Raw genomic sequence first — 17,737 nt, forward strand, 5'->3', positions numbered from 1 at the left:
CTCCCATCAAAGGCATCCAAATTCTCTTTACGAATTACACCGCACAATATTTTTTTCATAGAATCGCTGAACACATTCTTATGAGATCTAAATGCGAAAGTGTTTCTGCTAGCTGAGTCGTTGATACGGAGGGCATTGCTCTCTCCTACGCCGTGGCTGCAGGTGGTTGCCGCGTCGGCGTGGAGCGCGAACAGAATGTTGCTGGTGCGACGCCAGCTGGGTGCACGCTTTCGCCAACCCATCCCAGAACACTCTATTGGCCCATAAGCAATTCCTTTGATGTGTAAATGCGGGAGCATTGCTCTTTTGCCTCATGGTGCAGACGGGCGCCACTCCGATCATACGATGCGTTGCTACGCCTCATGTTCAAACTACGCGCCTTAGGACATCTTGCGCCATCTGCTTGATAAGCCGTGAGGCAGCGCTTAACTTCGTGTGCAGCGCCAAGTTTCTATACCTCACTTAGAAGCTAGAGGGGTGCACGTTTTCTTTGGGTTTTGTTTTTTGAGGTCCGAGTCGTGGAGTCACGAGGGTCGCGGGCGCTAGTTTTCTTTGTACCAGAGCAGTAGCTGTATTACTCCTGGTACAAAGCCGCACACAAAAAAAAGAACACCTCGTTTCGTTAATATGACCTTCAAGCTCAGCTAAGGTTAAGCCAGCGCCTCGTGCGTTTGAGTAAAAGCGTCTCGAGGTGGAAAGGGGGATAGGGGGAAAGAATAGAGGCACGTTCCACCATAAGATATTATTATTATTATTATTATTATTATTATTATTATTATTATTATTATTATTATTATTAGTAGTAGTAGTAGTAGTAGTAGTAGTAGTAGTAGTAGTAGTAGTAGTAGTAGTAGTAGTAGTAGTATCATCATCATCATCATTCATTCATTCATTATTTATAAAGGGCGACTACGGTCTGGTCAGGGCTGGGTATTAAAAGAAGGTGCTGGCTGTGTCCAAGTTTTCTGCGCGTTCGCGTGAACTGCACCTACTGCGCCGAGTATCGTCTGTGTTTCGTTTTCCCGCGCAACTGCGTGCGCGTTAACCGCGCGCTCTCGGCGCGAAAATCCAGCTATCGCTCGACAAACTTGCTTTGACTGTCTTCAACGATGGCATTTGTTTTTTTCCTCTCGGCACCCTTCCGTTCATATTTAGACTACTTCGAACGCCGTATTAAGCCTGGCGTCGGTGTGGAGTTGCTGTTACGTCACTTGCATGTCAACGCGCGTCCGTAAGTTCGACTCTCGTCCGTGTAACGGTTCCTTTTTTCAGCTAGATGATGTAATTTTAATGCGTAGCATTCTTTGTTGAGTACTGCCACAACCAGGACCGTGTAACGCCCTGCATTCCCACAAAAGTGCAGATTTGGCAAAAGTAACACCCGTAATCGGTATGGCGGTGATTGGTCGGACGGAATTTTCAAAAACCAAGAAATACGAAAAAAAAGGGTCACAAAACGGATCTGACAAAATTAAGAATACACGTCTTATGCATCTCCCCCAAAACCGAAACAAAAAACGAAAAATTCGTAAAGCAAGATTGGAAATATGAATAGAAAAATAGCGTAACGGACTAACTCTGCAGTACGCCTTGCATTTTCGATTAAAAAAAACATAATTAGCGAAGTGAAGATACTTCATCGCTATGATGGTATAAATATATATTGGCGAAAAGAAACAAAAAAAAAACTTCAAGGAATAAAATAATCCAACGTCTTTCGCTACTCATAGCCACGTTTGACTGTAAGGAACTCACACCCTAGAAAGGCGGCATAAGATGGCTACGCATTAGTAGACAATTCTCTGAATTTCTGTACCTTATTTTTTGCGACAGGCGTTGGCGCCGGCGTCAGTAACGGGGGGATATGTCACGTGCTTCCTAAACACGACTTTTGTGGGTGCCAGAGGGTAGGGCGCTTTCGCCAACTTAGCCAAGTATAGCGTTCGCGTTCGAAGTTCCCTGGTTTTACCATAGGGGCCTGCAAAAAATATTGATACGCTTTCTTTTTTTAATTTCCACAGCGACCCTGGGTTTTGGCAGCTAAAGCAGGCACGTTTTTGAAATCGTGAACTTGAAGCCAAAATTACCAGCTGTCTGCTTCTGTCTCATTTTATCAGCACTGCATTTACTAGGAATAAAGAAAATGGCGCCCATGTTAGTTTACAAGTAAACTCGAAGTTTGGTCATTGAGATAGAATAAAAGATATAAAGTTAAATAAAATGCCCTAAAGCAGTATCTGGACGCTGCTGCTATGTTTACGCATGTCGTAGTCCTCTTTCTTAGACCTAAATGTTATGATCTTGGGAAAACTTGATAGATGAACATTTCTGCAATGAAGGACCCGAAAACGCCTATTTCTAGCGCATGTATTTCCTTGAACGATATTTCTGCACCGCGATTACATTTTATCACATGTTTAAAGTAGTGAATGTTGCTTCTGGGAGGTTATCGTGCCACATTGTACACATTTAGGCAGTATCCATGAATAAAGTAAGCGCTAGATTTTTGCTAAGTAAAACTAAATCCGAGTTTTTCAGACTGAGCAATCACTTTTCAACTACCTGCCTGTGGGTGTGCCCCAGTTCATGGATTTTATATTCGAAGTTTTTGAACTGGTTCCACCGCAACTAAACTTCCGGACTATAGCTACATTAAACTTGTTTTCCCTTTATGTTTTAAATGGTAACAATTTTCTCTTAACGCCGGAGCGTACACGCAAAACTTGTTGCCGTTCGGAATGCACCGTTTACTTCTACCTGAAGAGTAATGTTGATGCTGCGTCTGCTTTGCTGTTTTTCTTGGTAAGAACTCCTCGAGTGCATTCATTAAAAGGTTACGCCCCCAGTCGTTAGAATTTAATAACCTGGTTATTAACCGGGCAGTTAATTGATAGCGCTTAAAGTATCACTTGCTGTTGTATCTAACTAAACATGAAGCCTTACCAAACGAGTAAAAGGCCACCCTTGTTCGCCTCACGGGTACTCTTACTTTCGAAAAGCGCGTGTTCAGGCGTAGCTTAAGGGAAAATGAACGTTTGTTCATTAACACTGCTTATGTATGGGCTTTGTCCGGAATGGGTTCATAATAGGCTCGTTTTTTTTCTCTCGTAGAAAACAGTATAGTAATGCCCACATGCCAATGTACATTATAGCGCTGGCATTTGAAGAGACATCTTTGGCGAGTACTGTAAATAAGTTGAGGTGCAGGTGCATCTTTTCTATTGACCGTGATAGGTTTCTCGGTTACGCGGCACGTTTGATTCGCAGCCCGAGTGCACCCTATTTCGTGATAAGCGTATAGTTTAGCAGCAGCTAGAATGGTCGTCACGGGAGCTTTCGCACGGAAAAAGGTAGAAAGGGAAAGCGTTCATCGGCAGTGTTCCGGTGATATGTAGGCGCAAAATGGAAGTCAAAAGTATACCATAATGCAAAGCCAGAAATCACCTCTGCCGCCCCGCTGAAAGGAGAGTTGTCTTTTTATGTATAATCTCTGTAGGGAAAGAAAGGCATAACCGGCAACCGAACGGATGTTGTAAAGGCTGCCGTATGTTCAATCTTTCGACTCAAACAAGCGTGCGGGTGTATTTACTGTTTCCGTATACCGGAGTATACCCATTAAAAATGCTACATAGAACTCTTTATTACAAATCCAGCGACTTTACCGAGCGTTTCCCTGGCATTCTTCGACAAAAAAAAAAAACTTTTGCGTCAGGCGGCCGATATCAATCACAAATAACACGCCGCAATGCAGAAGGTTGCCGACGTCCACAACCTGTCCTGCGGTCGATCGAGGTGAAGTCTGCAGCCTAACTCTCTACTTGATGACGTCAACTCAGACCAGGACGTAGTTAATCCACTTTGTTTTTGACACATTGTTTCCCCCGGCGGGGATTCACATAGATCCCCTTATTTCTCCAGGGCCTCTTCGGCCAAGAGGGGTTCATGTCCGCGCTAGAAGCGTAGTTGTTCTCACAGCTTCCCCCAACTACATCCTGGCGCTTTCATATAGCGCGCTTTCTCTTCCGATACCATCCTCCCCGACGCTGAAACAAAGTTCGCTCCACTTTCTAAAGTTGCTGTTGTTCTTGCTCCCTCTTCTCGTTCGCAGCGCCTCTCCTGTCACCAGCATCCTCATCACCAACGAGGAGGGATACATTGTCCAGGAGCACGAAGTCGCCAACAAGAACACGCTGTCCGTCGACAACAGCACTCAGGTCTGTGCTGCCGGCGTTCCACTTTGTTTCGGCCTCCGCCGTCGCTGTTTGCTTTATCGACCTGAGGTGCGCGCTGCGCTGTTGTTCGACCCCGCGTCTTCCCTCGGGGGCATCTACGGACGCCCGCTGCATTTCCTCGTCCACGGACTTGGGCCTCGAGCGCGATCGATATTGAGCTGCTACGGGCCCCTCTCTCTGTCTAGCGGGCCTTCTGTTTTCTTTCTGGCCGGGAGCGCGGAGGGAGAAAAATGCTGTTTATGCGTGCGGCGAGTTTCATTGCAGTTGGGTGGGGTGGACGTTACGGAAGCCAGCCTGCCTCTCCGACGGGATCGTTTCTAACACAATGTGCTTGGCTTAGACCCAGCCGTTGGTGTCGGAGCTCTTCCAGATTGTATAGGTGGTTATATAACTCTGTATATAGGTCAACGTCGCCGTCTCAGCGCTTTTTTTATTTATTTTACTGTCTCACTTACAGCTTGGCAGCAGGAACAGAGAAAGCGTCCTGCCTTCCCCAGCGCCTATTTTAGTTCTTCGTCCGTATAAGAGAACAGTTTAGCCCCGGGTTTTGTACAATAACGAATTAGTCGAACACCGGCAAACGAAGGTTTATTCCATCTCCGGATAAAACGAAAACAAAAAGCACGAAAGTGGTTCGCAGAACGAAAACGCACAAAACTGCGTGTTGCTAATGCTGTTGCCCGGTTTGTATCGGGCACAACCACATTTCCCGCGCTCGAAACCGTAGCCGCGTGCAAATGGAGTTTCAGGCAGAGAAAAAAACTCCCCCCACCTCCCCGAAGGGGATCGTGCGGAAATGCGAATGCATTGGTTGCACCGATGAGTGCGCTGCGGCAAGCAGTAACGGAGAGAGGCGTGCGCTCCACTGCATTTATATACATTTTCCGAGCGCAGCGAGCGGAGAGAGGGTACGCGGAGAGGAGAGAGAGACCCGCGTAACACGCCCCCCCGCGCGCGAGCTCTCTCTCCCACCGAGCTCCGCGATGCGAGCGCCCTCACACGCCCGAGCGCGCTCCTCCTCTCCACTCACTCTCCGCTACTCCGCCCGAGCTCCGCGATGCGAGCGCCCTCACACGCCCGAGCGCGCTCCTCCTCTCCCCTTGCCCTCCGCTACTCCCGCCCGAGCTACCACCTGCTCCGGTTGCTAGGCGCGCCACAGCTGTTGCTAGGGGCGAGGAGGAGCGAGGAGAGATAACACCTGCGGGCGCACGCCGACGGAGCACGACAACCCCCCCCCCCCCCCCCCCGCCGCGCCGAGACGACGACGACGACGAAGAAGGCAGAACTACGAGGCGCGCGCTCACGTGCGCTCGCGCTGGAGGAATGCAGGCGCACGCCGACGGAGCACGACAACCTCCGACTAAGAAATGCATTCGCATTTAAAAAATGTTTTAAGGAAGCCATAGCATGCATTTGCCCACTTACGGAAAGATGGTGTGCGGGATTGTTAATCTCGTTGAATAAGGCTAGTGTATGTGATATGTGTAGTACGACTGATGATGATTTTGTGGTTTTACGCGCTGACGCTACTCAGGTGATTAACAGGCGAGTGGAGGACTCCGGATTAATTTTGACCTCCTGGGGATCTTTAACGTGCGCCAAAATCTCGAACACACGGACGGTTTCGCTGTCCGTCTTTATTAGAAAAGCGGCCGCCGCGGCCGGGAATTGAACCCGCGTCCTTGGGCTGTGTATTAACAGTTAATTTCCATGGGCCCCGGCTTACGTCGACGCATCCTAGTACAAAGCGGATGACAACGTGCGAAACAAGTAAAAATCATTCAACTGGGGTGACGACCGGAGCTAGGCAAGTCTTAAAATTGTTTTTTTTTTTTTTTTTTTTTTTTGAGGGGTGTGGGGAAACGGTGTGGTTGATTCTCGTGAGCTGCAATCGGCTTCGAAAGAACGCGCGCCAGAAAATCTACGCCGAGAGACCTACCGGAGTTGGCCTATAAATGCTTCGAATATGAAATTTCACGTAGGAACTTAGATCCGCTGGAAATACAACTGTTTTATGCAATCATTTCAATGTGAATTCTGAATAACAATATTCTGCTGTGAGAGCGATTCAATCTGTCAGTTCGCCCTTATCGTTTCGATGAAGTCACACAGAGGGAATGAAACCAGAGCTCTTACTCGATTCGAAGACTGCCGCTACCGGGCCTCTGTCAGGCTGGTCGCCTTTTGCATTCCCTTCGTTTTTCTATATTCAGAAAAGAATAAATAAATTCAATTCAATTCAATTATAAGTTTTCTGAGCAGGACGAAACAGAGTAAGCAACTTCGACCCGAGTAACATTTTCCCTACTTGAACCCGCCGCGGTGGCTCAGTGGCTAAGGCGTTGCGCTGCTGAGCACGAGGTCGCGGGTTCGATTCCCGGCCGCGGCGGCCGCTTTTCTGATGGAGGCGAAAAGCAAAAACGCCCGTGTGTACGAGATTTCTGCGCACGATAAAGATCCCCAGGTGGCCAAAATTAATCCGGAGCCCTCCACTACGGCGCGCCTCATCGCCTGCGTTGCGTCGGCGCGTTAAACCCCACAATCAATCAATCAATCAATCAATCAATCAATCAATCAATCAATCAATCAATCAATCAATCAATCAATCAATCAATCAATCAATCAATAAATCAATCAATTTTCCCTACTTGAGCTTTCCATCTTCGTAAAGAAATTCGTGACGTAAATGTAGTATGGGCCTGCGAGTATAACACAGCAACTAGACGGGATCGCAGAATAAGGAAGACAAAGACCGTGCATAGATTGAAGGAAGACAAAGACCGTGCATAGATTGAAGAATCTTAAAAAAATGGACAATAAACTAGAATGCGCTGGAACTGATTCCTTACTTCCGTAATCTGTTATATCGTATTTGTGCATTGTTCACTCGTGTACCAGTTTATTGGAATATACCGCGTTCGGACGGTCACATAAGGGCTCCAAGCTTGTGCTGTCTACTACTTTTTTTAAATCTCAACAATGTCCAGTAAACTAAGTCACATTGGCGTGCTTTTCCTTTAAAGGTTCTTCTCCTAGTACTATTCACCAGAATACTTTGCTTTGGCCTCTTGCAGTACATAGCAGTCCCTTTATTTTATACGTTTGCCCCAATTTTATTAACTTGTCATGAAATTTCTCCACGTCAATGCGCTCTCCAGAGCTCACAACTTCATCCTAAAGAGATTATAAAACCGGGTTGTTCCTCCTTCGCTGGCAAGGACAGTATATTTCTTGGGCGCTCTGGAATATCTTCGTGTAATTTTAGCAAATTCACTATGTAATGTTGTTAAATTCTTAGTTGCAAATCGAACAAAATAGCAGTGACACGCGTCGAAGTTGATACGCGCTGCTCTCGTCTTTTGGTGCGTTGCACTAGGGATAAAAAGAAGCTGCCTAGATTCTTTCTTCTAAAGAGGAAATCAATAAACAAGAATTTCGGAAACTACGCCCCGAACTCTTCCTGAGCTCACAATCTTCGCATAGTGGGGCTTCACACCGGGAGCTTGAAACTGGAGTGCACGCCAGCGAGGCAATGAATGAAATCACGTTTTTTTTTCCGCATTGTAATGTGTCGAAGGCGCTCCTATTCACAATTCTGCAGATAATGTGGCTCTGAATGCTTTCGCTTTCACTGAAATTTGCTGTCTCTATAGACCTTTTCGTTTCCTGACCTTTGATCACATGTCATGTTCTGGGACGCACTGCGCATGCGCATGTACAGTTAACTGCGCATGCGCAGTTAAGTCGTCCCGTTGACTGCGCCAATTATAGTGCCAGTAGCACAGTCACCAGGTGTCTGCTCCCAGGACGCAGGTGTTAGAAAGGTCTGTAATCTGTCTTCTGTAATAAGCTCCATTCTAGAGCTGGTCCTTGACTTGGCTTAAATCCTTCCTTGACTTGGCTTCTTGAATCTCTGCTCTGCGGTTGCAGGTTTGCGCCGTGTGGACCAAAGTGCCCAAGGTGTACCGGCGGCTCCTGCAGAAGGAGAAGCTCCACATCTCCCTCGTCACCGCCAGCCATCCCACCGGACTCGTGCAAGGGCGAATCACGCAGTCCACAAGGCTGGAGCCGGGTGCGTATCCGCACGTGTTGTGTGATTGAGCCAGTGGCTGGTCATCGTGCAGTTAGCAAGGAGGGGTGAATTGAAGCACAGAAGTTCTGAGATTTTAGTGGACAAGAAAAGCAATGGCGCTGTTTTATGTGAGCCAACTTTGACATGGACTCGCTCCTTAAACGGTGTAAATGAGCGACGTGATTTCGTTTGATTTGTGAAGAAAAAGTGTCCAACTGTGTGGTGTGTTGACCTTGGTATTTTAGCGTTTGAATTTCACCTTAGGTTTACTGTACAAGTGCGCTGATCGGGAACACGTATACTGCGTAGGATATGTCTAACCACTACAGAAAAAGCACCTCGGGATAGAGAGTCCACCCCCAGCCGTTCTCACGTTGAGGCTCAGATAAACTACGCGTACTTACCTCTGTGTGACCTTGACCTTGGGCCACGACAGACCGATGGACCAACACAATTGAACTCTCTTTCACCTTATTCAAACGGTCTCCTAGCAACTTACAGTGGTTTTTATACCATAAAATATTTTCCTAAATGATTTGAATACGTAGGAGACAAACTGCAGTGGCGTTGACGGCGTACAGCCTGCTTAAAAAACAACTGAAAATCGTTGCCGAGCCAAAAACGCGCCGAGTATTAACATGCTATACCTTTTACAAAAGCCCATTCATCATCGCCATCGGGCTCACTTGCGTCCTGAGCCAGCGCTGCAGCCTGGGCGAACCATTCCGCTAACGCACTTTTTGTTGTGATAGCGTTACTATGGGCTCATCGAGTGATTTTCGGTAGGCGCTAGCCTTCCGCTATCAGCCGTGGCCATCAAGCGTTCACAGAATGACGTCATCACCGCCAAGCGGAGACGACGACGGCGGCATCGAGAAGTGAGCGCCCGCCTAAAGCTGGAATGTTTCGACAGGCCTCTTATCAGATGACAGAATCCTCAATTTTGCTCATTTCATGTCCGTTTTAAAGTGTCCATTCTGAGTGAGCCCTGGTGGGCTGAAGTAGACGATTCAGGTGTGGTGTACCACAAGCAAGCCGGGGCGTCGGTTTCAGTGCATGTCAGTGGTCAGATTCATCGCAAGTACGACTACGTCACGGTTGATGTGGAAGCAAAATGGACGCGTTTGAAGCGGATGCAACTCAGAGTTCCGCCCTTGGTATTTCTTGGTATTAATACCTAACAAACCTAACCAAACCTAACTTCGGTAGTACAGTGTTCTCTTGATTTTGATTGGAGTCGCTTTGTTTCGAGCGCTTTTAACAAATAATGGTTTCGGTATGGCCATTCCCAGCTTTCGCTTGAGCACTACCGGAAAAGTGGAGCGCAAGCCATTTGCTCGGCCATATATTCACAGAAAACGTATTATCAGGCCCGCCAAACCTGGGCAAATCAAATGACGTTACAAAATTCCGTTTCCTCAAAGGCCCAGAACTCCCACTTCCTGCAAGCACCTAGCGCCATCAACTAATTCGCTTTCAAAATTGGTGACATAATTCACGTCCGGTCTGGACGTGCATAATTTTGGCTAACTCCTAAAAAAAGGACTCGCCGTTCGACCCCTGTGTTTTTGAGGTACAATCGTTGGTGCCAATTGTAACCGTTTGAGCTGAAGCCCACAAAATTCTAGAAATTTTTGTTCAGTCTTCTTTTATGTAAGAATGATTATTGAACTTTTATGTAAGAATGATCCGAATTGATGGTACGCATTTTTTCGTAAATAGCGCTGGTTCGGTATGCTTTAGGTTGCTTTGGGTGCAGTGTGGAGCCTAATGATGATTTCCACAATAGAGGAAGGGCCAGTTCTGTATGTACTGTTGGCAAAATGGAATGTCGAAATGTCCTCACATTAGTGGCGGATGGAATCAAAAAGGTATTTGCGATAACGCTTCGAAGATTAAAAACGACTACTGCGAGCAGGAAGCTGTGTGGAAATTATCTATCTTGGCGGGGACATATTAAGGGTTACAGGTTGTTCACGGCGGCCGAACAAGCTCGCGAAGGGAGCGACAGCAGGCCTCTGAGAAGGAAACCAGCGAGAATATCCAGCGAAAGAGGCAGGTGAATAATGCAAGCTTAGGTCCGCTCACTTTCGGCCGTCCCATAATACGCGTGCACGCCTAGGGGAGGGTGGGATGTTCCGAATGAATTGGGTCTCCGCCGGCCCCTGGCGCCCAGTCACCGTACCGCATGTACAGGGCTGCGCTACGGACAGCCGCATAGTTTCTCCTGCCCTGCATGTTCGTTCTAGGGAAGCAGCCCTCATTAAATAGGAATGCCCGCCGCTCGCAATTCGCTCCGGCTCCCTTCCAAGCTTCGTTTTTTTTTTCTTTGAACTTTGTTTCCACCATCGGTATTTATTTTTATTTGTCTGAGTAGCTTACACGAGAAAACCTGGAAAAACGGGGGTTCGCCATTATACGCCTGGCAGGAATGAAAGGAGGGCTAAAACGAATTTCAGGAAGAAAAAAAAATACGGTTGCGGGAGCACTACGCGTCGGCGAAGCGTGTGAATTTGCGCATCGAGAGAGAGAGAGAGAGAGAAAAAAACTTTATCACCGAATGCGTGGAGGATTCGAGTGCGCGAGTGCGAAGAACAATTGTTCTGACAGTGCACTCGCGTGCGAGCGCTAATTTCCTCCTTCCGATTTTCTCCCGCTCATTGGCCGCCGTACTTTCACGTACGACGAGTCTTAACGCGCGCAAGTTTTGCAGTTCGATTCGAGGCTCAGCACAGTGGCAGCGTAGCCGGCTCTAGCGGTCGCTGCAGATGGCAAGTTGGAGGAGGAGGATGAGCAGGAGAAGGAGGAGGACGATGATTATGATGAATATAATGATGCTGATTAGGAGAATGATGATGGTAGGGGGGTTAGGTTGATGAGAAAGAAGGAAGAGGAGAGCAAGGAGGCGGAGCAGAATGATGACGACGACGACGACGACGATGATGGTGGTGGTGGTGGTGGTGGTGGTGGTGGTGGTGGTAGTAGTGTGGTGGTGGGAAGAAGGTAGATGAGGATGAGAAAGAGGAGTTGAATGAATGAATGAATGAATGAATGAATGAATGAATGAATGAATGAATGAATGAATGAATGAATGTAACTGTATTGACGTAAGGATTCATGTCGGCTCAGCCAAAGCGGGCGCGGGTGCCTATTTCTTCAGCCTTTTTTTATTTAATTTATTTAAAGCCGATTTTTCAAGGCTCTACGCCCTAACTGCGAGAATGCTCAAAAACGAAGGGCTCCCTGCAGTGGACCATGTTGCACGTCGTGGTACGGAACGTGATCTTCCATAGTCGTAGGGAAGTGCCTGAAGTACTACTCTAATTTTCCAGGCCTGCCGCCATGCGTCGTCAAAGCTGTAAACACAGTGATGGTGGAGTCCACAAAGTTGTAGAACCCGCCCTCGCTTTGTTTACTCGACGTGATGGACGTGGCCGTCAGAACATCTGGCTGCTACACCGGTGGACCTTTGGATGCATGCTGGGAGAGCGCCGAGCGGTTAGCATGGCTCCCCACGTTGATACCGTCATACTGCGCATAGGTTCCCTGGTGGCGTTCACTATGGATGTCTTCGTCGACTCAGCTCTTGTAGATTTTGAGTTCATTTGCCTCCGTCAGTTTTCGCTGGCCTTCCAGAGAAAAAAAAAAGGGGGGTTTGGTGGAGCATGAAAGGACCAAATGGTTCATGGAAAAATCAGTAATACTCGCGTTTAGAGTGAACGCCGATTGGACTTCACAGCAGGCTATTACCCGTCCCGCCATTTGGCGACAAAAATGTAGCAAATAATTCCACCAACCTGTAATTTAGGCATGGTGCCAGCTAGCGCTACGCGTAAATTATCGGCTGGTATGCCACGCTTGGAGGCACGCATGAACGTGTCTGCACGCCAGAGAGCCACCGCCGTACCGCATGCGTGCAAGCAAAACTAACCCGCCACAAACTGCTTCCGGCTGCCGCCATAATGCTGAAGATAAATAAAAAATGCACTAATGCACTCCGTACACATGGTTAGTCAGCGAAGCTGTAACGTGCGGACGGTGTTTTCCCGTGTGTTTCGCTCGTTCCGGTGCGCCGTCCCCTCTTACCCGTGTCGGTAGATGTTAGAGTGTAGCTACGTCATCTATAAACAGAGCCAATCTCTCTCCCCTTGCTTCGAACTCCACTCGAACCTGGTTTTGTAGCGTGAGCTACACTGACCGAGGTTGAGCAGTTTCGCGTGGCTCCTGGGGAGCCGTGCTGCGCATGCGCGAGGAGCAGTGGCGTCACACGGCGCGCAGAACGTTGCTCGCTGCCCGGCGTCTCTCACACACCCCACGCGCCCAGCGTGTTCGCCGACCTCCGTTCCGCACGTGGCGGCCCGGTCCACTTATTGATCATGCGATGGGTGGCCCGGTGTGGAACCGATGGCTCGTGCGTCGCAGCGACACCGGCATGCGCCTATGGAACAAGCTTACCTCTGGGGCGATGGGTGACGCTGCGCCGGAGCCGCTTGATAAATATACATGTGTGACATAATGCGTATACCATGTGTGTGCCATTCAAGCCGCAGTAAGCATGATAATCAAGCTTATCCTAGAGAGCCAGGTAAGCTAAGAATAACCAGTTGAACCTTAGCTCGCGCTACGTATATTCTTGCATAGCCGAGCTAAGCCACGGCTAATTTTTTTTTTTTTCCCGCACGTGCGTGGGGTTCCGCCTTAATAGTTTTCCGCGAACACGGGCCCGCCAGATTTACCTTTCGCGTAGCCATACAAAGTTTCGCCTTAATATTGTCATGGGGCATACGTGGACAATTCCTCATGGAGCCATAGACCGGCATTCACCACGACGAGGGTGTGCGGGGGCAGCCGGCACGGGCTCCGTTATACGCCTCGAGCGCGGCCTGTAGGGGCGCCACTGAAATCCCCCTAGCGGCCCGTTTCGAAAGAAGGCGCGGGAGTCGGCGTCCCGCTCCCCAGTGCAGCCGCTGCTTTTGCGGCACGTACACGACTGAGATTTACCGTTTGCGGGCGTTTGAAATCCATGTTTATGTGGGGAAGTAACTCTGTTCACAAATGAGGTGTGTATTTCGAGAGTGTAAATGTTTCTGACGCGATCTTAGTGTGGTATATTCGGTCTGTATAAGCGCCAGGTGTGTGTCATAGGCCAGCGTCGCGGAACCGGCGTGTGGTGGAGCCGACTGTAGTTACACTGACCTGAATTTACTAGCAGTGTCTCTGTAACCATCGGTTCCTCAGATGTTCATGCTACGGCTATACACTACGATTTAAATTGGTTTTGTGCGCTTACATAATCAGCGGGGCACTCATGCCAGTTACGTTTGCCAATATCACCTTAATCACCTCAGATATTGATCACCACCATTTACAAGCAAGTCTGTGCTAATTTCTGAAATATTCAACAAAAGTACGATGGACAATGCATAATTATACTCGGGCATCAGCAGACGACAAAGTCTTCTTGTCGTGAGGTGAGCGCCCGCAATCATACATCTGCTCCTCTGCGAGCAGCGCGGAGACGGGCTTAGAATATAATCCGCGTCCGCGACTAATGCTTCTTCGAAATAGCGTCATATGGCACAGGTAGCCAGCAGAATAAAGCAGAAACTGAAATCAGAGGGCCTTATCACATACCACTCCCTTCCAACGACACCTTTCATCGCTTGTTGAACAGCCTACCCCGTATATGTACTTCCAAAAATGCGGCCGCCGTATGAACAGCTGTTCGTTGAAGTAGAAAAACAAAAGGAAAGTAAACGCGAGATTTGTGTGTGTGTGTGATTACTAAAACGTTCATTGCTTGATTCCGCTCTGCATTTGTACACAGCGTCCCCCTCCTCCTCCCTCCTCCTCCCCCCTCCTCCCCCCCACCAACGATGTCTCGCGAAATAGCAGTGCATTTCGCGTATAGTTGGTCTAGTGAACCCTACCTGGCTTAAGTTCCGACGAACGTCGTTAGCATGTCAGAAGCTGCACTGTTTTTTTTTTTATTTCCGTTAGAGAATTATGTGTCTTAATCCCGAACTTGCACAGCATTTATTTTTCCGTGGTTTCATTTACTTGTCTTGGTGTGTGGGCACATATTTAACGACGCACAGCTAGGCTTGGAATATACTTAACATTTTCGCATTGTTCATATGCTTATAAAAGGCATAAGTTATTGTCCGGGATTGGGTAATCACATCCCCGAAACATATGTTTCTGCGACGTAGATATTCGAAACGAAGCCGCATTCGTTGTCGACGCTGCAAAGCCAACCTTTCATTGTGCCAGTATCAGGTCTAAACGAGGTGACAGTAGAATTCATTTGTGGGTGATGTTTTGGAGGTGACAGGGATGATATATTGCTACCGTCGCCGACGCCCGGAAGAGCGCCGACGAAGCCCGCAGCACCGCGTCCACCGCGTCTCCGGGTAGCTCTTGCAGGCGATCGCGTACTCTACGAAGACCCAGCTGCTTTTTAAGTGACCTATACGTACTCTTTGCCTATAGACGTCACCATAACAAGTTTTTTTCAGGGCGCGGAAAGGCGAAAAGAAGCGAAATAGAACCTAAACACTGTACGCGGCCCTATCATCCACGCAGCGCAAATCCCGTCAACGCCGCGGAGAAGCGGCGACAGGCGGCGCAGCGATCGCGAAGCTCGAGGCGTATAACCGCTGGCGGTGAGATGCTTGAGTGGCGCCCCCTGGCTCTGACGTCAGCTTAGGGTCTCGCGCCGCTGTCGTCTGCTACACTCAGCTTGTGAGGGGCAGCAGTGACTGTGCTACAAATCGCCCGCTTTGATGCTGTAGTGCATTAAAAAGCGTTTTTCAAGTAATTCAGTTATTTTGCGGGCCTCTGGCACTTCTGAGTAATTTTAAGCTGCATTCTGCACAAGCTTGAAACTCAGAGAGAGAGAGAGAGAGAGAGAGAGAGAGAGAGAGAGAGAGAGAGAGAGAGAGAGAGAGAGAGAGAGAGAGAGAGAGAGAGAGAGCAACTTTCTTCAGAGCATCGGTCAGAAGAACGTGTGTAACTCGCCCTTTATAGCTTATTTGCGAGGTTCAGTGCTCAGAGCTCCTCGATAAGTATTCAAAATGCGTAGGCTTCCCTAAAGCATTTTTGCGATGCTTTTGTGAAGACTCAACATAATGCTAAGCACCAACTAGCGGGCCCCTGCACGCGCATCGCACAACCGGAAATAAAACCGCTTCCTTCTATTTAATTGTTTGTTGTTGACGTTTATCGGATGAATGTTTTTTTTCTGTACTCAACGCATCAATTCTTCTGCACCGTCGCAAACGTCTTATTACAAGGTGTTTTTTAAGATACATGGGAGGCTCACGAAGTTCGCGTGGATATTTTCTTCAGGCTGTATGGCATACATTCCCTTCTTCAGAAATTGGCTTTCGTTATGGCTGCATGCACGGACGGGTGCCCGCGTGCGTGCGTGCGTGCGAGCGAGTGAGTGAGTGAGTGAGTGAGTGAGTGAGTGAGTGAGTGAGTGAGTGAGTGAGTGAGTGAGTGAGTGAGTGAGTGAGTGAGTGAGTGAGTGAGTGAGTGAGTGAGTGAGTGAGTGAGTGAGTGAGTGAGTGAGTGAGTGAGTGAGTGAGTGAGTGAGTGAGTGAGTGAGTGAGTGAGTGAGTGAGTGAGTGAGTGAGTGAGTGAGTGAGTGAGTGAGTGAGTGAGTGAGTGAGTGAGTGAGTGAGTGAGTGAGTGAGTGAGTGAGTGAGTGAGTGAGTGAGTGAGTGAGTGAGTGAGTGAGTGAGTGAGTGAGTGAGTGAGTGAGTGAGTGAGTGAGTGAGTGAGTGAGTGAGTGAGTGAGTGAGTGAGTGAGTGAGTGAGTGAGTGAGTGAGTGAGTGAGTGAGTGAGTGAGTGAGTGAGTGAGTGAGTGAGTGAGTGAGTGAGTGAGTGAGTGAGTGAGTGAGTGAGTGAGTGAGTGAGTGAGTGAGTGAGTGAGTGAGTGAGTGAGTGAGTGAGTGAGTGAGTGAGTGAGTGAGTGAGTGAGTGAGTGAGTGAGTGAGTGAGTGAGTGAGTGAGTGAGTGAGTGAGTGAGTGAGTGAGTGAGTGAGTGAGTGGAGTGGAGTGGAGTGGAGTGGAGTGGAGTGGAGTGGAGTGGAGTGGAGTGGTATGCGGCGGAAACATATTATGGCGGCGCACCGGCAGAAATGGTAGAAGCCGACTAGCACTAACTCCTCTCCGTTGTGACTTTTTCTATGGACAGAACAGCAGTAATGAAAAATTTGTGCCTCATTCAAAAGTCTCTACTATTTGGTTTACACGCATACAAATATCAGATGAGGTTGAAACCGCGATTACTTCTTGGATAAAGGGTTATGGCGCCGTGCCCTGTATACGAGCACAGCCTCCGAGCTTTAACCGACCACATTATTCATATCGTGCTCAATTGCTAAAGTTTTACTCAATAAGCCTCCATACTTATTAGAAGCCTAGTATAAAACCAGCACGCGCTCGTACACACAGTAGGTTTTTGCAACTCAACGTACATTTTTTGCGCCCCATGGTGCATGTCGCCATACTTTAATGCCATGATAACATAAAGTGATATGGTACAATACTTTCGAGTGTTCGGCAAGATTGCAAAAACTGTTTTATTATCTTCTTGGAAATGATTACCGGGACTCGTAATGCCTACTGCGAAAGCCGACAGCCCCGAAGGCCTGGAACTTGTTTTCGCCTTGCAATTTCGCTGTTGTCTGTTTTAACAGCCCGCTGTTCCCTTTGTTCGAAGGATTTCTGAATACAGAAGCTGACGCCTATAGCTCCGACTCTTCGCACTGCTCACATGACTTGGTTCGCAAGGAATGGAGCAACTCCAGCTATGTTTCTACCGGAGCGGTATCAAAAACTGTGTTTTAAATCCCACCTTGAGCTAGTGTATGCGATTTTAAGTCTTTTACTATGATGAAAAGTTACGCACATGCAAAATCTGTTGCGGACAAGGATCAAAAGTCAACCGAGGGCAAAGAAACCTCAGGGAGAGCGAGCCGGAGTGAAGCGGACAAACGCGAAAATCCCTAAGCCGACGTCACGGAGACGCGCTTCGCAGCGCCGCCCGTGGTCGCGCTCACCGCCAATAGTTCATTTCAGAAGCTGCGTTCATCACTGTGGAGGCTACGCTGTCGTCAACAGTCCGTCCACCGAGGGCGGCTAGCGCACCGTGAAGAAACAATCGGCGCCGGGTCCTTGCGGTTTCACCTGCCCCGGGGAAAGAGCGAAATGTACTTTCAAGTACGTCAATGTATACATCAGGTACACACCGCGAAGGGGGCTTTCGCGCTTAGGCGCTTTCAGTGGGCGGACTGTTTGCAACAATGTAGCCTCTACAGTGCTGCACGCAGCTTCTGAAATGAACAATAGTTCCTATCATCATGTAACTGCATCGCTTCCTCGCTACATGGTTCGTGTCACCTGTTATTCCTCCACGTAACA

At 48.4% G+C, this 17,737-nt stretch overlaps 1 protein-coding gene across 1 annotated transcript in view; it reads left to right on the forward strand.

Annotated features, from left to right (window-relative positions):
• Positions 1-17,737, forward strand: part of Sog (chordin short gastrulation) — a 327,634-nt gene that overhangs the window by 229,084 nt on the left and 80,813 nt on the right. The window contains exons 6-7 of the mRNA XM_077677340.1: positions 4,109-4,214; positions 8,163-8,304. Of these exons, the coding sequence (XP_077533466.1) occupies positions 4,109-4,214; positions 8,163-8,304 (248 nt within the window). The remainder of the gene's footprint in view (positions 1-4,108; positions 4,215-8,162; positions 8,305-17,737) is intronic.

The sequence above is a fragment of the Haemaphysalis longicornis genome, unplaced genomic scaffold, assembly GCF_048455015.1.
Source record: "Haemaphysalis longicornis isolate Haplotype H1 unplaced genomic scaffold, Haemaphysalis longicornis Haplotype H1 scaffold_7, whole genome shotgun sequence".
In the NCBI taxonomy this organism is placed as follows: Eukaryota; Metazoa; Arthropoda; class Arachnida; order Ixodida; family Ixodidae; genus Haemaphysalis; species Haemaphysalis longicornis.